This window comes from Nymphaea colorata, chromosome 4 (genome assembly GCF_008831285.2).
Source record: "Nymphaea colorata isolate Beijing-Zhang1983 chromosome 4, ASM883128v2, whole genome shotgun sequence".
Classification (NCBI taxonomy): Eukaryota; Viridiplantae; Streptophyta; class Magnoliopsida; order Nymphaeales; family Nymphaeaceae; genus Nymphaea; species Nymphaea colorata.
This window is the reverse complement of record NC_045141.1, coordinates 15,006,057-15,028,638: the sequence shown is the minus strand read 5'-3', so window position 1 is coordinate 15,028,638 and position 22,582 is coordinate 15,006,057. Positions and strand designations below refer to the sequence as shown.

At 37.3% G+C, this 22,582-nt stretch overlaps 3 protein-coding genes across 4 annotated transcripts; all 3 read left to right on the top strand.

Annotated features, from left to right (window-relative positions):
• Positions 1–1,385: 1,385 nt before the first annotated feature.
• Positions 1,386–2,214, top strand: LOC116253465 (protein RALF-like 22). The gene has a single exon (XM_031628286.1). The coding sequence runs from the start codon at positions 1,616–1,618 to the stop codon at positions 2,006–2,008; it is 393 nt and encodes a 130-aa protein (XP_031484146.1). The 5' UTR covers positions 1,386–1,615; the 3' UTR covers positions 2,009–2,214.
• Positions 2,215–4,498: 2,284 nt separating this feature from the next.
• On the top strand, positions 4,499–14,083 carry LOC116252838 (crossover junction endonuclease EME1B). 2 transcript variants are annotated; one of them, XM_031627408.2, is made up of 11 exons: positions 4,499–4,798; positions 6,402–6,502; positions 8,853–9,029; positions 9,115–9,268; positions 9,378–9,487; positions 10,073–10,248; positions 10,572–10,635; positions 10,737–10,855; positions 12,460–12,549; positions 13,411–13,525; positions 13,603–14,083. In XM_031627408.2, exons 1-11 carry the CDS (start codon positions 4,543–4,545, stop codon positions 13,768–13,770), a joined length of 1,530 nt encoding a protein of 509 aa, XP_031483268.1. In that variant the 5' UTR covers positions 4,499–4,542; the 3' UTR covers positions 13,771–14,083. The 2 variants fall into 2 exon arrangements, with proteins under 2 accessions (XP_031483268.1, XP_031483270.1); XM_031627410.2 differs by lacking the exon at positions 6,402–6,502 and having other exon boundaries at positions 4,627–4,798.
• Positions 14,084–14,358: 275 nt separating this feature from the next.
• Positions 14,359–19,955, top strand: LOC116252837 (probable protein arginine N-methyltransferase 3). Its single transcript, XM_031627407.2, has 8 exons — positions 14,359–14,749; positions 15,354–15,690; positions 16,032–16,595; positions 16,847–16,944; positions 18,359–18,437; positions 18,517–18,777; positions 18,852–19,019; positions 19,359–19,955. Exons 2-8 carry the CDS (start codon positions 15,397–15,399, stop codon positions 19,833–19,835), a joined length of 1,941 nt encoding a protein of 646 aa, XP_031483267.1. The 5' UTR covers positions 14,359–14,749; positions 15,354–15,396; the 3' UTR covers positions 19,836–19,955.
• The last annotated feature ends 2,627 nt before the right edge of the window (positions 19,956–22,582 follow it).

The following is a 22,582-nucleotide window of genomic DNA, read 5'->3' as shown; positions in this document are numbered from 1 at the left end:
CAGCTTAGACATCAATTGGAAAATTCAAAAAGCAAATTGCTTTGGGCAGCTTTGCCCTTTTAGCCAAAGCTGGTTATATGTGTTATCTGCATGAAATTTTGTGTATCAATATGGTTAATGACAAAAATATCCATAGTTTGCACAAAAAATATATAAATTTCTGATAAGATAAAAATGAAAATAAAAAAGTGAAATGTCTATAAAGGACGTTTTTTTTCGAGTATGTAAGCAACACACACATAACGGTGCATACAACCTTAACTACCTCTAGGCTGCCATATTCGATCCACACTCATGAAATGGTTGAGAAGGTTATTTAATCTGATCCTGGCTAGCAGGACCAGGTGAAGGTGGTGCAGTGGTTGCTACCCTTGTAAGAGGGCTCCTCTTTTTGCTGACCAAGGACATTTTGGTCATTGTATCATTCGAGGTGCATATAACCAGCTTCGAGCTTGGGGTTTTTAAAAAGGTGTGAGGTTCCTATGATTCTTGTTAACTATGATTTGATGGCTATGGTATATGTGGCCACCCAAACCATTGTAGGGCTCGCACTCGGGCTTAGGCTCTTGGTTCGACATATGAATTTTAACTTGAAAAAAACTAGGAACCATGACAACCAGCCACTTTAAAAACCTCTTTTATAAGCACTTGAATATCTTTCGTAGTCTTTAATAAAAAACTAAACTTTTGAGATCCATCGAACCAGGAGGCCCAGCTCGAGAGTGAGTCCCATCGTTATAATACCACTGAACAAATAAAAAGTTAGAATTTGTGTTTCAGATTTTGATTTGTTTAACCTTACTGAGTACCTATTCTAGGTGTAAATCTTGATGTTCGATTATAGAAGACCTTGTAAATGTGATATGCAAGGTGAAATAATAAAGATGGATCTTTCCACGGAGAAAATATATTTTTGATCATTGGTATTCTCCCGGCCATTTAGAATCACGTTTTTGAGGTGAAATGATGCATTGTATATTATTTTTCACAAGATCAGTTGATGTTTGACAAATACAGTATCATTTATATAAATTATGTGACTTCTCAGATGGGTACTGACTTTATCATTTAGTTATGAAACCATTCGATCTAGGCCGTTCTTACACATAGAACTATGAAACATGTACGTTAAATTTATGTAGAGAGAGAGAGAGAGAGAGAGAGAGCTGTAAATTAAATAGTTGTAGAGGAAACATAGAGGGAGAAAAAGGAGGAATTTAGTTTAACACTTGGAGAGAAAGTGGAATAGAAAGCCAGTTATTATAACCGCTTATTTACTAAAAAAAAGAGTTTCTAATTTGACCATGAAAATAACAAAAAATGATTATTTTCTTCATAATAGAGAGTTGTAGAGATTGTTCATCAAGAACACACGGCCGGCCATGGCTTCCGGCGTAGCCACTGAACCAACAAAAAAGCCTCGACATATATACCGTGCAGATTCATGAGAGAGAGATTGTGGGCATCGCTCTCCTCCTCACAACAGCCACAAACAACTGCCTTTCCCAAATAGAAATCAGAACCTCTCTCTCTCTCTCTCTCTTTCTCCCTGTCTCTCAGATCTTAATATACAAGAGACCACCAAATTGCCACGCCCTTCTCTTCGTGCTCAACAATGGCGTTCAGAGTGCCTCTGATCTTGCTCCTTCTAGCCATGGCCATGGTGGTGGCCACGCCCAAGGCAGAGGTCGCCAGCCTAGGCTCAAACCGCTGGGGCCTCTCGGCCCATAACAAGGTCGTGAACGAGCACCGCTCGTGCGGCGGCTCCATCGGCCAGTGCATGGACCTGGACGAGGAAGAGATGTCGCCGCCGAACTCCGGGGGCGCCGCCGGCCGGCGAATGCTGTACCCTCAGAGCGGGTACATAAGCTACAGAGCCCTGCGCCGGAACTCGGTGCCATGCAATACCCGCGGCCAGTCCTACTACGGCTGCCAGAAGAGCGCGCAAGCCAACCCTTACAGGCGCGTGTGCAGCATGATCACTCACTGTGCTAGGATTCTTAATTGAAAAAACAGAGCGCTTCTTCTTGATCTTCATCTTATTAGAAGCAACCATTCTTCAACGAGAATGTCATGAACAATCAGCAACGATTAGAAGATCGCGTCTTCATTTCTTCATCTCTGGTTTGTGATCTTGATTTGTAGGCTTGCTTTTCCAAATTCACGTGTTGGTTTCCATGACCAAATAAAAAAAAAATGGATGCTGTTTCTTTATTCTGTAACTTCGACTCCAGGCCTCTGATGCATCCTCTCTCCCTCTCTTTATTTATATATATATATATATATATATATATATATATATATATATTATTTATTTATATTTATATATAGGTTTTGTTGCCTTTCCAAGCTATCTATTTTTGTGTGTTCAGAAAGAAATTAGATGAAAAAAAACAAAGGAAGATCTTATTTGGACATGAGTGGTGATCGTGTCCCCTTGTATTGCATGTGGAAGTATGAATATAATCTTTGTAATATACTTTCACATTCATCGTTGTATATATATATGATGGCAACAAGATCCAGCATTTTTGAGCTTTGGTTGGTCCGTTAGGTATTCCTGCTGTAGACTGGGAAACTTTTCAGTGTCATTGGCTCTGATAAGTCCAATCAAACATCATAGCTGGGATTGAACCAAATTGTAACGTTGTCTGAAATGGATTTTACTAAATCAATTCAAAACTTTCGTAAACTTTGGTATGTGCATCAGATTTTGTGTTTTTTTCCCTTTGTAACATATAAATTTGGACTCCAACATATCTGCAAAGCTAGTTTAGGTTTCTAAAAACGGAAGCTGATTATATGCACAGGCCTGTGAACTAGCTTAAGCTGTTCTTTAACAAACAAACACCGACAGAGAAAAGTGGAAGCTAAGCTTAAGGGAAAATATATCCAAGTTTCTTTTTGTTCGAGGCCTTATCAACATTCTTGTGAAATAGAGGGTTGTGTACAATGGTAGAACTAGAAATTTTGGGTTGATGAGTACTATAAGAAAACAATCTTAATTTAGCAGTTAGGACAATAATAAATTATATTGTTCCATAAATCCACCTCAATCTTTATGACAAATCCATGAAATAGTTTATTATTGTTTGTAACACGAAATACTCTCTATTGTTCTATGAATTTGCCCCAGACTTTGAGATAAATTCATGGATCATTAATTATAATATTCCATAAACCTATCATAATCTTTAAGACAAATTCATAAAACACTTACATAGTGTTTCTACTACGATAAGTTTCTTTTAAGGAGTGTTTGATAACAAGAACATCGTATGTCTTAGAATAAATTGCTCTATTAAGCTATTTCCAAAACATAGGCACATTCATAGAACAATTTGTTCTAAAAATTACAAAGTTCCTATTATCAAAAGAGTTTTTAGGGATTAATTGAAAGTACTAACATGTAAATAAATGAACTTTGTAGGCCCATGTGAGCAAATATCCATATGCCTACATGCACTTTCTTTTTCAACCCTTATAAAAGATCATTTCTTAAAAACTCAATGGCGTTTTGGTCACTTTATGCTGAAATAGGCTTTAAGAATGAAATGGTGAGAACAAATGGCCGGCAACTTTTTAGTGCTTTATTCTTTTAAAATTAACTTAAGTTAAAATTGAGGAAACTTCCAAAGCACATGTATTCTGACCGAACTAGATCCCGTTGGCTGAAAAGATTATTCTCAAGAGCATATTGTATAAGACATGTGATGAGGCTCATTCTATAAATCTTGATTATTTTATACCTACTTGCCAAGTAAAACCCTAATTTTGAAAACTATCATATTTTAACTTGCAAATCAAGTACTGGGTATTGGATAGTTGATTTGAACCTCATGGGATGCCACATTGCATGTTATGCCATAAAAGAAGCGAGTATGAAAATCCACCCCTATCTCTTGATATTGGATAGTGAGGAGAGCTCCTGTTCTATCTTCATAGATTTCTCGAGATACCTTCGAGATACCTTCTTATGAAGTTTCATTATAGCGTCTATAATTGCATCTGGTTTAGATGGACAACCTGGCAAATAAGCATGGACAGGGATTAACTTATCGACTCTCCGAACAATACTATAAGAATTGGTACTGTAGTACAGTCTCCCATAACAATTACATATTTTGGTTTAGGCATTTGTTCATATAGTCTTACTAAATAAGGAGAAATTTTCATGAGTCACTTAAGTGTCAGCGAACGGTTGGTTTTCATGTATGTCTCAACAAGCCATACCATATAACCTTCTTTGATTCTAGAGATAAACGTCGATATCTTTTGATCGGAGGTATAAGTTTTGTATTTGAAAATACAAAAAAAGAAAAGCCAGGTTTGATAGTTATGGATTTAAGATTTTTAGGCTGCGGTCATGTAGAATATTTTAAATAAGGAAGCATATTTTCGAATTTTAATAAACTTTAGGCATAAAATTGAATTACATGAAAAGGACAAAGCAATTTGTGTAAGAATCACGGGGAAAAGGGCTTGGCGCGCAGTCTCCGCATTTTGAACGGGCGACCGGTTGGGGCCAGAAAGAGGAGGAAAATGAGTCTGCCGGTCACCGTCGAGATCCTGTCGGACGGCGAGGAAGACGATGTTCTCACCTACAATCCCGATGTTCCGGCAGCCACGCGGCACGGAGACGAAGCTGTGCCTTTTCTCGTCATTGACACCCCGCAGAAGGATGTCACCACCCCCTTGGTTGTGCCGGAAACGCCATTTTCTTGCCGGTCGGACGTCTCCATCGTCAAATGCACCGAATCCCAATCTTTCACTGCCTTACCTAATGATAAAGCCTCTGGTGAGCTAATTGGCTGCTCTTCGAGAATTCCAACGGGCTGCTAGGTTTTTTTGCAACGGGAGATTTTGCGGGTTTTCGTTGTTGGGTTTTTGAGTCTAAGAATTTGGCTTCTTCGATCTCTTTTCATCCCTAGCGAAATAGCCGAAACATTTACATTGCAATGCTACTGGTGGTGGTGGTATGATCTACTGCCCTTGTTTGGAGAAGCCAACGCTTCACACATAGCAAATTATGATCTCTGGAGCTTGAAACCTAAGACATTTTCCAGGAAAGCGTTTCTCTGCAGACTAAATTATTAAACTTTGATTTATTTTGGTATTCGCGATGAACAAACGACGAAACATGCGTAATTCCCTTTAGAGCTAATTGGCTGCTCTTCGAGAATTCCAACGGGCTGCTAGGTTTTTTTGCTACGGGAGATTTTGCGGGTTTTCGTTGTTGGGTTTTTGAGTCTAAGAATTTGGCTTCTTCGATCTCTTTTCATCCCTAGCGAAATAGCCGAAACATTTACATTGCAATGCTACTGGTGGTGGTGGTATGATCTACTGCCCTTGTTTGGAGAAGCCAACGCTTCACACATAGCAAATTATGATCTCTGGAGCTTGAAACCTAAGACATTTTCCAGGAAAGCGTTTCTCTGCAGACTAAATTATTAAACTTTGATTTATTTTGGTATTCGCGATGAACAAACGACGAAACCTGCGTAATTCCCTTTAAAGGCACTTACCTTTTGGAACCTTGCTAGTAATAAATTTATCGACCGTCTGCAGACAATTCTATTTGAGTGTCCTACTGTAGTAACTCAACTATGACAGCTGGACTGGTAAACGTGCACTCTCTAAGAAAGACCCTTCACCTTTATGCTTGAAATCCCACCCCCATATTTTCTAATTCTTTCCCTTTTTTCGAAAATGATGAGGAAACCATCGAGTTGTGACTTGTGACGAAGTGCCAAGTTTGCTACTTCAGGTTGTGCGCATTTACTAGACCCTTCTGTTGTTGTCATTACTTGCAAAAACTGTGGGTGCCCTTCCTTGCCTACCAAGAAAGTCTTCCCGTTGCCTAAGCCTAAAATTAGAAAGCAAAGGTGGGATTCTCTATGTTGTCCGCCACTTTCCTGCTCAAGAGAAAAGGAAGAGGAAGAAGAATGCATGTTTTATTGCAGTAAATTGTTTATGGAGTCTGGAAAGTCTTGTAACAAATTTCATGATATCTTATTCAGTTACTATGCTTCAGGAGCAAGCAAACAGCTTCATTAGTACACTGGAGCTTTTAACTTACTTTTTCAGGATTTATGGTCCCTTTAATGCCAAACGTGCTATAGAAATACCCTACAGTTTGAACTACATTTTTACCACTTCATCGGCTGTGGTACTGTACTTAGTCTACCATTTTGAATTCGGCGCATATGAAGTATCCTGTTCAGTTCTTCATTTGTGAGAAAATTACCTTTTATTGTGTTGCTTTGAGTATGACATGCAATGACAAGCCTTTTTCCTTTCTTTATTTTTTTTAGAATGATGACATTTAAAGGTTAATTGTATTCATTTGTTTTTCTTGCTGTTGAATTTGAGACAATCTCAGTATTGTTCCTTTCAAACAGGATGCTCCAATGTGATTTGTTTAGACTCTGATAATGATTCTGCTGAGATTTTTGTGAGTGACAATTCAAAGGAGGATCAATGCTTGGACTCTTTTCCCATGGTAAAGACTTCCTAGACAAACCATGCTCTCTCCGTGACTTGTTCACTTGATAAAATGACCAATGGAAGTGCGATTAGGTAGCATTTCTTCATTGAACAGGTGACTCTGGGTGGTGCAGGAAAAGGCATAACTTGGTCATGATAAAAATAGGTTGTTGATTGATAATCTGTTGCAGTGTGGGGAAGGATAGGGGCTTGAGGGATGACAATAATTGCATAAAAAATGGACTCAGGGGTACGTCTCTACTTACACGTAAAAACATGTAGCTTACAAAATCACAAATGCACTTTTTCATGCAAGGTAATATAAGTTCTTGATTAACAATAAAAACCTAAAAGTAGGAGTATGGCAATCATATATTGCATTATTTCTCATTTTAAGTTTGAGGCCCCAACTGACCATGTTAGAAATACCTCATAACTTAGTACCATTGTGGGTGCACATGGTCTAACATTGGTGACAAGAATTGTAGAGGTGCCCATTGACATTGGTGAATAGGTAATCCAACTCATTTACATTTAAACAATGAATGTTAATAAGCATATCAAGTAAGGAGTCTGTTCTCTTTCTCTTTCCAGTGAAATATTGTTTTCTGAGTAGCCTGCTTTCATTGTCATATCTGGGAATTTAAATGGGGGTTGGGTATAGCTAAATGCATGGGGATTGGGCAGTCAGTCACATAGCAGCCAATAATGGCAAATCCTCGACTCTGGATTCAACCTGTTTATATCATGGGTTATATGGTGTATGTAGATGAACATGCACAAACAAGGAAGACAACTTTGCTATTGGTCACATTAAAGAAACAAAAGAAAGAAAGCTAATAGTAGTTTCTTCAATGTTAAGCAAACGACATCGAAATTTCCTCTAGCTGCAGGTAGCCCCTTTGAGACAGTTACTTGCACTTGCTTTCATTGTTGATATAGTAAGAATATCCACTACAGGACATGTTGAAGCCTTAAACTGTCATTAGTAGTGGCAGTAGTATCATATGCTCATTAATGCATCAGTGTTTATAGTTCACTTGCAAGTTGCAACTACATGGATAGTATTTCTGGATCGGCACATAGCATATTGGTGAAATAGTCAACCCAAAGGCAATGAACTTCCTTTTTCATTCTTCCCTTTGTAAATCCACACAAAGGATCCTCAACCTACAATTGGGATCACAGCACTTCGGCATGCTAATTCTCTAGAGAGATGATCAATGCAACCACCAAGCCAGATATAGATGTTTGGGTCTTTTTCTTTCTGCTTTGTTCAGATATAGATGTTTGGGTCTTTTTCTTTCTGTTTTGTTCGTTGGGGTAAATTTTTTTTTTTTTGGTTGGGGTGGGGGGTTGGTGCTGGGGAGTTGTGTTCTCAAGTTCTCAAAGCGGTTTCAATTTTCGTTCTTCTTTCTACTAAAAACATAGTCACACATATTGTTTACAGGTTTAAAACTTTAAACAGTGAAGTTTTTCTCGAGTATAATACGACAGAGTTGTTTTTCCTAGGAAAATCTGGATAATTTTTAAAGTAATTAATGAAAAAGAAGATCTTAAAAATAAACTTTCAAAATAAAAATGTGGTAATAAAAAATATGAAAAATGTAAGGAAATATTAAAATAACAAAAAATATGAAAATATGTGAAAAAACAAACATGTTTTTCCATGTTTTTCGTTTGGCATTTTCTTTTCAAAAAAATGTGTTTTTTGCTGTTTTTTTTCGGTTGACTCATTTTTAGCGTTTTAAACATTTATTTCTGAAAAAAACACGTTTTTGTGATTTAAAGCAAGCTCTCTGTGGGCTACTTATCTCAGTTGGCAATATGAATAGTTAAAGATATATGTTTTGCTGATCACAATGGCAGTGATTGTAGCTTTGATGATGTGTGTGGTTCTTATAGAGATCATCTAGGGTTCAGTGCTCCTTGTTTGAAATTTGAATGCTATAGAAGGATATTGACAAATCATTTAATATTTCATATAATTTGCGTCAAAGTTTAAACTTAGGTAGGCTTGGGATCACTGCAATTCCAGTTAGCAAAGTGTCAATCTGATCAGTTGGCTATTGGCCTTGCCTATTGTTTTTGTTGCATGATTTAACTGTTAGTTTTTTGAAAAAAGTTTCCAGGATGACATTCTCTGTTTCACCAAGAAATGCTGGTTAAATCTCTATCAATTAACGATCAGCTATGATTTAGATATATTCAAGTATGACCTAGGGACTTTCTTCCTTTTCAAGGATAGAAACTAGCTTGTTTTTTTGTGTCTTCTACATTTTGGCGACGTCTTTCAAACAATTTTTTTGCTTCCACATTTAAGTTAACTTAATGATTGTTAACTACCTGGCTAACTTTATTGACAGGTGGAGAGCGGTATTATGAATGAGCTAGTCTTGCCGAACCAAGTAATGGATATTGGTCTTGAACATGAAAAAGAAGTAACAACTGACACAGAATGCTTGAATAGTAAGCTGCCAAGAAAAAAGCAGTCGAAGGAAGAGAGAATGTCTCTAAAGGAGGAAAGGAAACTAAAACGAGAGGTAAGATCATCTATAACATACTGCGGTCCATGGTTGATTGTGGAGCTTCTGGTTCAAAGTTTTTCATGCATTTATTATTGCCCAGCAAGAAAAGTTGCGAAAAGAAGCCTTGAAGGCTGAAGCTGCAAAGATGAAGAAGCTGCAGAAGGAGAAGGAGAAATGGGAGAAAGGGAAGCTGGCTATAAAATCCATAGTATTGAAGATTGATACTAAAGTTGTTGAGATGGGCTTAATTGGTGGTATGTTGAACTTATTACTCTAGTTGGAAATCATTTTTGTTGCCCAATTTGTTCATTTTGATTCTTCAAATACATACCTAAAGTTTCAAGTGCTGTTTATTGTCCACAGGATCTTTGCTTAGTAAGCTTGCAGAGAAAGGGCTTGAATTTCATATAACTTCAAATCCAATTGAGAGCTCGATTTTGTGGACGATGAATGTCCCTGACCAAATTGCACAGGTACTTAGATATGTTTGGAACCGATGAGGACTTTTTGTTTTGATCACTTGTACACACGAGGACATTTACACGTGGAGACAATTAGATTTATCATGTCTAGTTGGTATAAATGCTAAATAAATAGTTATTACCAAGCTCATTTATGAAGAAAAGCAATCCTATCATGCTTGTTCCATTGTATTGCTTCATATAAAATGCTGTCAATGTCAAATAACACATCTGAGGTTTTGACTTATCAGGTCATTAACTCACAATGTTGTCGAGTCATTATTGACCATGTTCAATTAATTTTGATGATCGTTGTTTATGGTCTCTGTGTAAATGAAAAGTGTTCCTCAGAAACTGTCAATGGAGGTTTTGTTATTTTGCATCAGATTCAGAAGTGCATATTATGACAGCAGAATATCCAGTGAGGTCAAAATATGTCGATATTCTTATTCTCATTTTATTTGTTTGATATCATTTTATCCTCATGATATCACTAATTTTTGCCATATTCATCCTTCTGAGGATGAAATTCATTCTATAGTATTTTTGGCAAGTGAGTCAATATTCTTGGGATTCTAACATCCTTTGTAATTTCAGCTTTCTTCCATGGGTGCCGATGTTCCTTATATATTATTTGTTCATGAGGCTGAAGCATTCTGCAACATGGTCACCAATGAGGTTGTGATTGATCATGTTCAAAGAGTACAGCAACTTTATCCAGAGTACATTATTTGTTACTGTACAAATAAACTGATGTCATACATCAGCAAAAGGTGAGGAATTGGAACATGGTTAATTGGTCCTCTGAATTTGGTCAATGATACTCAATGGCTGTCTTGCAGTATGGATTTGCAGCCAGTAATAGGCATGTCAATGTGCGTATTCCTTCGCATGTTACAGTTGAAATGGATAATCCAAATGCATGTCAGTTCCATTTTTCTATTCTCTGTCTTTTAATGGCTCCATTTCGGTACTCTGCAACTCGTGGTCTATTTTGCTCTCTCTCTCTCTCTCTCTATATATATATATATATATATATATATATATATCTCAACAACCCTGAAACTTCTGGTTTTACATCTAACTACATTTCCAGAGAGCAAGTGCAATACAAGAATCCATCAAATGCTAATTCTTGGAAGCGCCCTCCTGTTGAAGAGGTATATTTTCACGGTGGACGTCTTTTGATATCCATCAACTAAGAAACACATACTTCCTGGATGCTTGCTTTATGGTCATCTAAAACCATGACCTTCTTCAGGTTTTGTCAATGCTCACAACACATTTTTCCCGAGTGCATTCAAGACAATGCCTAGATGAAGCTGAAGTTGCTGAACACATTGTTGGGTTGACATGCAGCTTAGCAAACTGTCAATTTCGGTGAGGCACTTGAGTCTATTCCTTTTCTGAGGCAATTTTGGTCATTTATGGTTAAGTTTTGATCTTTTAATTTTTGAATTCCAAGAGGGCTGCTGCAGATATTTCTTCTATGATATTTTTGTACAGACTTATTAAATCAGGTTAAAATGGCATTATATGCTTAATTGGTCCACATAGTATTTTGTAAGGGCTCCCAAACCATAATATTGCTAAAGCAATTTCAAGCTTTATTCTTGTAGCATCCTAAAAATCTTGTTTTCCATATCTTGCCCCTTGGTCAGGGTAATTGATTTTTTTCTTATTCATCAGGTATTAGTTGTGGTGCTTTGTCATTATAGGCAACTTGTATATATTTTGAATTTCTCCTTTTTATGCAGTAAAGTCATGCCTCTATATCTACAGCTGATGTCTTCTTGTTTCTGATTTAAAGTGGTATTTTGTTTAGTTATTTTTAATAAAGTATCACTGGCAATTAAATTGTATTAAATTCCCCTCACCTTTTAGGAGCCTAAGTAGTGAAGGAACTGGTACAAAGATCAGACTTCACACAGTGATTAGGGCTCCTACGCTAATCCCAGTTGGAGAATGAATTCAAGTAAGAACAGGAAGAATAAATGAAAGCAAGAAAGCAAATAAGGGAAATAACAAAATAACTTAGGGTTCGATGAATCAATTTCACTAATCCCAAAACGACCACACGTCCCCCTTAAATAATGTTTTCTAATTACTTTGGACCTGGATCCAATATTGAGATAGAAGGTCCAAGTTCAACTTTAATAAATGAAAACAAATAAAGAACCAAATAAACAAAAGTAGTGCTTGTGTCAAGACTCTAGATGAAACCTTCTTTCCGATGCTGTGTGATAAAAAGTAGTCATTTGTCACACGTTAAAGAAGTTTAAGCATTTGAAGCACATGAAATCAAGATATTTACAACAATAGACCTCCCTTATGTGGATTTTCGGGTGGTTTCATGATAAAGAAAAACCAACATAAGGAAGTGATGTGACTTTCATGTGTATTACGTGTGTAAATGTCCTGCTTAGCAGACCTTTATACCATGAGGAAACTAAACATTTGGACATGTATACTTGCTAAACATTTGAACATCTATACTTGGGCCAGCTTCAGTAGCCCTTTCTCCTCTTATTATGCACTTGCACATGATGAAAGACCCTTGTTAAAAAACTATGATTTGGTGCGGTTGATAATGTTGAATCAAACAACTTACTTAATTGGAGAAGCGAATGAGCAAAACTATTTCAGATTGATAAGGCCAAATAAAGAAATGATTCATTTCCAATTTGTCAGGCCAAGTAAAGTAATGATTGAGTTGAAGAGAGTTCTTTTTTGTTTCGTCAGCTTACTACTATTACATAAACTATGGAAAAACAGAATATTCAAGTTATTCGTTGTGCTTTTTCCGTAGCATCATTGATCTCATCACTACTTCTAACTTCTAAGGTCAAAAGTTGGAGAGAAATGAAGAAGAAAATGTCCTGACTTGCATCTTTAACTCATATGTAGTTCCAATAGATATTTCATTCTTCGGATATTTTAACTGGCAATATCTAATTATGTTAAAATTTTTCTGAGATTTGCAGGAAAAAGCTGACTCGACTTTCCATAAATGCTAATGGATCCCACATTCCCAAAGGTTTTTTTGACAAGAACCTTATTAAAAAAAATGTGTGGTAAGTACATGTACAGGTTTTATTTATTATGAATGCAAGTATATCATTTAGCATTTTTTGCTTTTTCTGAAAGTGACTGTTTGTCTGTAGTGAGATACATATCCTATTTCCTTGCTTCGTAAGCATGGGTTTTACCTTTGTTTTGGTTAATCTGTTCATAATGTGGCTATTACGCGTCATTTCGATCGTCTGAATGGAAATTCAGTTCCGAATCCTCAATTGAGCAGCAGGTAAAATCCTACGTATTCTTCCTGACACCATAAGGTACACCCGCTTCAGCATATACAAAGAGGGATATCTATGGGAATTGAACTGTATTCTGTCTCTTATCCATATACAAAGAGGGCTGCCTATCAGAATTGAACTGCAACCTATGTCACTACACTAACCCTTTTGAATCCTGAGACCAGTTCTTACTTTTGGTCATTGCTCTTAAGCTTTAGTTTGATTCATGTCATGTGTGTGTAAGTAAATTGATGTTTGCCTGTCCCACTGTTGGTTATTTTCACTTCTTCCGTTCTGGACGTTTTGGAGAGAGAGTAGGCAGGTTGAGCTTGTCAATATTCGTAGCTCTCCTGGAGAATAGGAACCTTTTGGTGTTCTGAACATAATAGGGCTATCTTCATGTGATGGGCATGTTAAACCTTAATACATCCACAGCTGAAATAGAGGGAAGCCATCCATCATTTGGTACTTTTTTTGTGAGTGTGTCTAATGTAGTAGTCAAATATGAACATGAACACAGAAAGGGCTACATCCTTCCAGGGACCATGTTCTATCCCCTGAAGGCATAACAGCTTGTTTTTATTGATATCTTGCATGAGTAGTGAGTGAAAAATGTTTCTACTTTATTCACTTCAGGTTGAGAGCACTGACTGCCATTCCAAAAGTTCAACCAAGGTTCGCCGTTGCAATATGGAAGAAGTACCCTACAATGAGGTGTCTTCTCAATGTCTACATGGATCCTTGTAGATCAGTGAGTCTTTTGCCTGGTAGACACCTTGCTGCTTTGAATGGTTTATCTATCTGCTAACTGGTGCATGCTATTCTCAGGTACACGAGAAAGAGTTCTTGCTGAAAGACCTAATGACAGAGGATATGCTGGGAAATGAAGATAGAAGGGTAGGTGAGGTGTGTTCAAAACGAGTCTACAGAATTCTCATGGCTCAATCTGGGAGCATCAAAACTGATGATGTCGAGGATGGGGCCGACTTTTTTTGAATGGTACAAGAACCCTGGCTGCAGGATCATTCATCCATATTGAAGTTAAAAACTTAAATGAACATTGTTTTCTCTGATAAGCAAGCTGGAGCTGAGCGGATGATCACCAGTTCATGCCAAGAAGCGCATCATGCATGTTGGAACTCTTGGCCTCCTGCAACTTGAAGGTTCCAAGTCCACCAAGGTGGCTGAAGCTTCTATTCACAATGGGGTTGCTCATCCCGTGTAACTACAAGATATGTATTTCAATGGTGTGAAATACATTAAGCCATACTTGTTGGTATTAGCAGCATATGTAAATATTCCAAGCTCATCGCGCAAAGCAGTGTCAGGACTAACTATTTTTCAACCTTTTGCCATTTCCGATTCTGCAGGCTGAACTCTTCCATAGTATTGTGTTCAAATCGTGACTGCCAATGTTTGAAACCATATATTTTTTCTATTTTTGAACTTTTGAAACAAATTAAGATGGTAGATACCGGCTGGTGCGTATCGGCCGAAACGGCTCTCGTTAGCGTTTTTTTGGACGGTAAAAAGCTGGCTTCGTTCAGCTCGTTCGACGGGTCTAGCAATGCACTATAACTAAAGATGAAAGGAGTTTACAGTAAATATTAATAAATTTTCCACTTAATTTGTAATTTCCGTAGACGGGTATATATACAAACGACGGACGAAGCCTCAAACGAACCCTCGTAACCTCACTTTTCCCTCGCAATTGGCTGTGCCTGTCTATCTCACTCAACCCGCCGCCAGACAGCCGGGGAGAGGCCTACACTGGCCGGAGAACTGGGGACTCCTCTCTTTGCTCTTCTCGACTTTTCCATCTTTCGATCCTTTTCCTTGTTCGGGCGAATCTCCTGGCGAGCAAGAACAAGCAGTTAAACAACAGTGCAAGAGCGAAAGCCTTCTCGACAGTGGAGGGAACCAAGTAGAGATTATAGAATTGATATTAGGGTCTCAGAAAGAGGATTTGGCCAAGGTATCTCTAATTTTAGTTGGTTTGATATATAAATGGATAATCGAAGCGGTGTAGGCGCTCAGACGATTGAGTGTTCTTTATATATATGTCTCCCGTAATGTGCTTTTAGTCCCTTGCTCAACATGCTTATTACTGAAACCTTAGGAGATGCTTACGGAGAAGAGAATCGTGTTCTGTTCTTTGATCTCTACCAACCACTTGCGTTTTATCTGTTTGATATTGAACAAGTTACATATAACAAAGATTCGGAATGTTTGATAACAACAACAACAAATGCATTTTTGAATAGCTATATGTGTTCTCTGTGCTTCAGGATTATATAGTTAACGTCAGGTGCTTCACAAAAAACTTTTTCTGGGTGATATTTTTTGTGTTGCTTATGTGTATGTATTAACACGGGCTTGACTATTACTTTTATACAATGGAAGAAAATAAAGAAATATTTTTCTGGTCAAATTCTGCTTGTCAAGTGTTTGAACATGTTACTCTTGAAACTTTGATGTTTCTGAACTCCCTTTGGTTAGGGGAGAGATGCATTTGATGCTCTTTTCATTTTGTTAATTTTCTTTCTTTGAGGAAGTTTCCTTTCCTTGATTCTTTCCAGTGAGTTGGTCTGTGCAAAAGATCGTTGAGTTCGCCACTTCCCAATGACCGGAAAGCTCCTAGACGAGAAACCTGAAGAAATAGTGGCAGTATTTGATGAGGACGACGATGATGATGACGAAGAGCAGAATTCTGGCTGGGACGAATGGAAGGACGATGATGGAGATGCCGATGAACGAGAATGTCTTTGTTTGTTTTGTGATCTCAAATGGAGTTCAGTCAATGCACTCTTTGACCATTGTGCGTCAAGTCATGCCTTTGATTTCATTGGTATCCAGAGGTCTTTGGACTTGAGTTTTTATGAAGCATTTAAGCTCATCAATTATGTGCGTTCACAGGTCCGCAACTTATAATCTTAACCTGTTCTTTTGGCACATGAATGAAGAGGTTTTACTGTGTCGCTGGTAGTCTAATCTTTGGAACATCATATCTCTGTCAAAATGAACTTGGTACTTTACAGCTGTTACACTTTTATTTAATAGAGACATTTTTCTTGAGACTTTGACCTTCTAGGAAGAGAATTAATGAATAATAGCAAGCGCAATGCAGAATGGAAAAGTTAGAGCAGATTTACATTTCTAGTGCAGCTGAAATTAGTATCTTGATTTTGCACTTTCTCTGTTCCATGTTACCCTTTTTCCCGTAGATAACAGTGATGTTGTTCTATGCTCCTTTCTAGGTAGCAGAAAATAAATGCTGGGCCTGTGGTGTGGCATTAACATCCAAGGAATCCCTCCAAAAGCATTTACACGAGGCAAACACCTTTGTGAAAGGTGGAGGTTTCCCTTGGCAGGCTGACAAATATCTACAACCTTTCATGAAAGAAGATGCACTATTGCACAGTTTTGCTGAAGATGATGTCTCCGAGGATGATAGCCAATTGGATGTTGACCGTGAGGAATTGATTAGAGAGATTGCAAATATTGAAGCTCTTGCTAAGTGTTCCATTAATGGTGATGATTATGCATCAAATTTAGTCCAAGTTGATATCAGCTGTGACACTAAAGATGCTATGGAAGATTCTGCTGCCAGGGATGGATCCTCATGCTTGGCAAATCATTTGGATGTTGCAGTAGGTGATGGTGCTTTCTCAGCTTGTACTAACGTTACAGAGAAACCAAGGTCTAAGAACCTGAGAGTGTCTTCTGCAAATGTTGCTGCAAGGAAGATTAGATCTGTGAATGAGAATTATTTTGGATCATATGGTTCTTTTGGCATTCACAGAGAGATGCTCGGTGATAAGGTAAACAGCATCCAACCTCTGTGTTATTTTAGTTTTATTAAGGCTTAGTACATGTTATCACGTTCTATTCTGTGGCTTGAGGAATTATCTTACATGTTACATATATAGATTGTTTACTTGTGGATCTTGAAAGAGTTGCACTATCCATTACTGCAATTGTAGTCCTTGTAGTTGTGTAGTTAATTGATTACAAATTTTTATCATTTCTTTCTGTCCTAGTTTGAAATTGCATTCTAAATGTGATGCTGCAGGTCAGAATGGATGCATATCAAGGAGCAATTTCATGTAATCCATCTCTCTTTCATCAGGCAACTGTTATGGATATTGGTTGTGGAACTGGGATACTCAGGTTTGTGTTCTGCTGCTATATAGGGACTGTTCATGAGTATCATGCTTGAATAGACATCAGCTGCTAGATATTTGATTTGGACCCCTATCTAAAAGAGAATTAAAGAGAAGCCATTTTTTGTATTAAATGTGCTGAACAAAGAAGAATCCGCCTTTCTGCATGGTGTTATCTCATCATTACCAGCTCTTTTATATAGGGTAATAATCGTTTGCTGTTGATTTTATGTGCATTCTAATTGAGACACCACAATCAAAGTTTTTCCAATCCAATATAATTTGTACATGTCTTCAGCGCCATTTAGAACACCATGGTCAACTAGTAGATCAAAATTCTTTGACAAGTTTCTACCAGTGGATAAAATTTGGAGCATTCAAGCCGTTAATTTGTGTGTCAGTTGGAAATCCTGCGTAAAAGCTGAAATTCAAGGTCCCAAAGTCAACTTTCATACCAAAACATTAAATAAGGTCAAACATGGGCAGGTTGATGGGAAAGACACAAAAAATGGGAACACATAAGGTTGCTAACTGAATTGTGACTACAAAGGTATGGCAACTAATATGTATAACATTTCCACTCTTTAGCAAGGATAACTATATATGTTATCTACATGATTGATTTTGTAAGAATCAACACTTAGTTTGCTCAAGTATGATACATATATAGGTTCAAGATCTGGAGACCAACAGCCAACAAATTTCACAAATGTTCTAGCTCCAAACATTTTTTTTTTTAAATAAAAAACGTGAGCAAAGTCCTTTTACATGGACTATGGACCATGATGAACTCATCTACATTGTTAGGTTTGTGAAAAAGTGTTTCAGAAATTTTACAACCTTCACTTAATCTATCTTTTACATACGTTTTCATGTCTCGTGTCAACCTTGGTACTGGTTCTTTGATGGAGGTAGTGAATGATGTTGGATAATGGATGGCTATTTGTAAAAAATGAATAGTTTTTGCAACATGAGAAAGGGCTATTTAAACATAGAAATTGACTAATGCAGCAATAAACATTTTGGTAATTTAAGGGAAGGTATTTCAAATGCTTCTGATAGGGATGATGTAAGGCGTTCAGGCCATCTACACAAAATATCAAAAAGTAGTACATTCCTCCATTCCTGAGGGACTTTCCCACTACTTAGAAGGGTTCGTCCTCTTGTTTGAAGTCCACGGGACCTGTTACGTTCATTTTATTCTAAGAATTTTTTATCATGCACCAATCTGCCTGTTCTTGGTATCAGCTTTTCTATAATTCCTTCTCCCACTTTTGCAATAGGTTATATCTGACTGGATTATAAACTTATACTGTTGGCACCTGCAATGTAGTTTAAAGTTTTATAATATTGACATTGAGTTTCAACAGAATATTATATGTGGTTGGCTTTGTATAATTGATGGTCTTTTCTTCGTGCAGTCTGTTTGCAGCTCAAGCAGGAGCTTCATTTGTACTAGCTGTTGAAGCAAGTGAACATATTTCTAAAATGGCTCGTCAGGTGCTCCCTCCCTCCCTTCCTCCCTGGTTGGTGGCATGTGGATTTTAACGCCTATGACATTTTTGTTAGATAAATGTAGATTGTGAAAGACAATGGCATGTTAAGGGTGGATACTGAGGACCAAGATCCTGGAAAATCTTCTGGAGTCATAAAGGTGGTCTGCAGCATGGTTGAAGATCTTGACCAGTTTGTTCAAGTGCCACATAACAGCATTGATGTCTTAGTGAGCGAATGGATGGGATATTGCCTGATGTATGAATCAATGCTTAGTTCAGTTCTTTTTGCACGTGATAAGTGGCTGAAGCCTGGTGGTGCAATTCTGCCTGACACTGCAACCATAGTGTGTTCTCATGTCATTTTATACTTTCCTTAATCAAAGTCTTTCTTTTAGTTTTTTTACTATTTTTCTTTCAGTTTGTAGCTGGCTTTGGAAGAGGGGGCACGAGTATCCCTTTCTGGGAAAATGTGTGTGGTTTCAATATGTCATGCATAGGCAAAGTGGATGCAGAGGATGCTTCGCGGACTCCTATCATCGACATTGTGAAGAGCCAAGATTTGGTGACTGACTCAGTGGTCCTTCATGTAAGTCTGACTTTTACTTATAAGTCTCTTCATAAACAGCAGGAATGCATCACCTAGGCTTCAATCTGAGGTAGTATTTTGCTATAAAGCCGATCACTCAAATGTGAAGGAGAGTTTAGAATTGCATATCGGTGTATTGATGAAGCCAATTGTAAGCTTAGGTCTCAGTGCGACCTTCTCCAGGTTCATAGCAGGTGGGATGAAGCTGAGGCTCTTACTGGGGCTGGGTCATATCATATGATTTTCTTTTCTGGAGCAACTTTTGTTTTTTCTTGTTTGAGCTCCTAAAATGGACAGTTTTAAAGGTTGACGGGTTTGATGCCTCGTTCCTGATGACAGGAATTTGATCTGGTGACCATGAAGCTTGAGGAAATGGATTTCACTGCGAATGTTGAATTAAGACCCAGAGCAGGTCAACCGGGGAACTGCTATGATGCTGAGTCCTTACATGATAAGGCGACGCCATCAAAAAGTGTTGTGTGTTATGGGCTTGTTCTGTGGTTTGAGACTGGTTTTACTAGCAGATTCTGCAAGGAGATGCCCACTACTCTATCCACATCACCTTATACGCCAAAGACTCACTGGTATCAGACCCTCCTCACTTTCAGGGAACCAATTCCCATGTACTCGGAACCAGCTTATACTTCATCTGCATCTGACATTGGCACAGATGCAAATCTTGCTGCAAAAATCATATTGCGTATCAGCATTGCCCGAGCTGTACGACACCGGAGCATTGACATATCAGTAGAAACATCAGCAGTTACCGTGGAAGGTCGGAAACTTCGATATCCGGCACAGATTTTTAATCTGTGACAGAATCATTGGTTTTTATTGTAATAGCTCTCTCTCTCTCTCTTTTCTCATAGGCATGCACACATGCAGTTGTTTAACTATATTTAGAAATTATGAAATTAATTACTCTTATTTGCTTGACGGTGATCTTCTGATATTCCAATTGTTCCGAGTTCCTCTGCTTGCACCACATTGGTTTTTTCTTTTTTTCTTTTAATATACTTCTAAAATCATTTTTGGTTGTTTGCTTGTTTACAAATAGGCAACTGTGTACTTCACAGTTGTTGGCTCCCTATTAGGAAGTGTCTGGTTATTTTCCTCTTTTCTGATTTGAGCTGGACCTAACGCTGATTGTTTGCTATAACTTGTGTTTATGTGAACCTGAAAACTTGTGAATTTTAACTGAAACATTAGATTTGATTGGAGACTTTGAATGATAAACTTAATTGAGTACCCTAATGAGTGTTTGGTTGGGTTTATCGACTTTCTAGGATATTACAGTGCTTTAATGATGGTGATAGCTATAAATTTCTACTAGGTGTGGTAGGTTCATTTGCACAAGACTGGAAAACTTTTGAGAATCATTGAAATGAGAAGAAAATCAATGCGAGCAAAGTTTGTTTGCATTCAGGAAATCTAATGAGATACACAAGTTTTCCATGTACTAGTCTATGGTCCTTGACATGAAGAATGTAATAGCCCTCCATGAAGAAGAACCTCTGTGGCATGATTTTGGCGATGCTGATGTAAAGCGCAAAATATATGCTAACGTTCACTAGCCACTAAGAGGTCTAGCCCTTGGAGGATTCCTTGTCCTTACAACGAAAGGAGCTGCTGATAGGTAGAGCAAAAGATGAATCTGAATGAGACATAGATATATCAGTTAATGAACCCTACAGTCCAGACGATAGAAGAATCAATCAGGCATTTGGTCCATCTCTTTTCCCTTCTTGGATTGGTGAAACAATATGAGGTTAAACATTCTTACCAGAATATGCCAAAAGAGAGTCCAAGTCTCAAGCAAGGTAGTCTTAGTTCATGCAATCTTTCACTACCTTATAGTTAATGTTCTCATTTTCTTTGCTAGGGGCACATTTTCTGTAATTACAAATTCAAACATAGATACACACATATGAAAAATGTCCATCACATTTCTCTCCTTCATTTTCTCTCAATCATCCACCACAATGGATCAAAGGACACTCATGAGTGAGCTTGGTGACTCTGATAACTAGAGTCATCATTTAATTTTTCTATATATGTATACACACTATTTCAACCTTTGATTAGTTTCACTTTTATTTCATATTTGTTCCTAAATTTGTGCCACTTGATCTTGCGGGCCAACTGCCAAGGAATCATCTGCCCATTAAATGCATCAATAATGATTATAGTGATGTATGGTAAAGGGTAGCAAGTCGGCAGCATTTTGCATCCTCTCAAGCTCATTGGTGCTTTGCAAAAGGAGCATTTTCTTTGTGCTTATCAAGGAAGTGTCTTCATCATGGTTGGACACTGATATAACCCTCGTGAAACCCCCGGCACCTTTTCTGAAGCTGTAAATGTTTTTTCCAATGGATCCACCACTGTAGATATGATATGTTAGTTGATTTAGTTGTGGAAATTTTTATGCTTCAACTTTTGTAGATATGATGTATATGGTTAATCTAACAAACTGAAAATTTTTGAATCACTGTATTTGAGCATGGAAAAAAAAGATTAGAAGATAAATAGTTAACGGTTCACAATACATCAAAAATGAGAGTTTAGAAGGACATGATTTTTATCTAAGAAAAGGTCAAAACATGACTTTTAATTAAAAAAAAAAAATTCTTTGTTGGTTTATGCCGTAAAAAACCTACTTACATACAAGCAGTTGTGTTCATCTCACTCTCCTGATTAAATGGTTGGGTGACTCAGAAAAAACTAGTCACTAATATATATATATATATGTGTGTGTGTGTGTGTTTGTTTGGGGGTGCCTGCTAACGATGAGTTGCATATGTATTCTACTCTCTAGATATGATCGGAAAGACCATCTAGATTGTATTTAGACTCTAAGTTTTATTTACAAAAGCTTGATCTGGCAAATTAGTTACTTTGTTCACAAAAAAAAGAAAAAAAAAAAGATTGCTGCTGTTAAAGCAACGTCATATATATTGTGTAGTTGCCTTATCATCTTTCTAAACCATATCGACATTCTTGTAGGCACACCCCTATGAGTTTTTGCTCATTATAGTAACTTTAAAGTATTTTTATATTCGAAATTAAAAATTATTTTTTCCTTTCTTTTATGAATCAGCCGAAAATATCAAAATATTGATATGAGAAATTGAACTCTTAGATTCTTTGAACACATCCGATAAAATTAAATTAGGACAACTTCCTTCAACTTAAAGAGGAAGTGTATAGGATGAAGCTTTTGTTGGTTTTTTTAGTCAAATTTTCCCAAGTGGAAAAGATCAGCTTTCCGCAAAGCAGAACAATGGTACAAGCCACCAAGCAAGTTGTGTTAACCATCATATAAATTGAACAAGATAATTACTTTTGAGAGGTCAGATGCTTTTTATAAGAATGTGAAACTGAAAAGTTTTTTTCTTTTCTAAAAGTTGGGATATGATGTACAAGTAATTGATAATCCCATCTCTACCTTATTCTATTTGACAAATCCATGGTTGACAACTTCATACTTTTGTTATATTTATAAATCTTGGGGATTTCTTGTGTTGTTTTACTAAAATGAATTTCCTCAAAATTTTTGGTTAAAT

Bases quoted from the DNA above. Each gene is read 5' to 3' on its own strand.
- LOC116253465 (XM_031628286.1), top strand. From the start codon at position 1,616: ATGGCGTTCAGAGTGCCTCTGATCTTGCTCCTTCTAGCCATGGCCATG.
- LOC116252838 (XM_031627408.2), top strand. From the start codon at position 4,543: ATGAGTCTGCCGGTCACCGTCGAGATCCTGTCGGACGGCGAGGAAGAC. The intron at 6,503-8,852 runs GTAAAGACTTCC...CTTTATTGACAG, and splicing joins GCTTGGACTCTTTTCCCATG to GTGGAGAGCGGTATTATGAA. The intron at 10,856-12,459 runs GTGAGGCACTTG...TGAGATTTGCAG, and splicing joins TTAGCAAACTGTCAATTTCG to GAAAAAGCTGACTCGACTTT.
- LOC116252837 (XM_031627407.2), top strand. From the start codon at position 15,397: ATGACCGGAAAGCTCCTAGACGAGAAACCTGAAGAAATAGTGGCAGTA. The intron at 16,945-18,358 runs GTTTGTGTTCTG...TTCTTCGTGCAG, and splicing joins TGTGGAACTGGGATACTCAG to TCTGTTTGCAGCTCAAGCAG. The intron at 19,020-19,358 runs GTAAGTCTGACT...TCCTGATGACAG, and splicing joins CTGACTCAGTGGTCCTTCAT to GAATTTGATCTGGTGACCAT.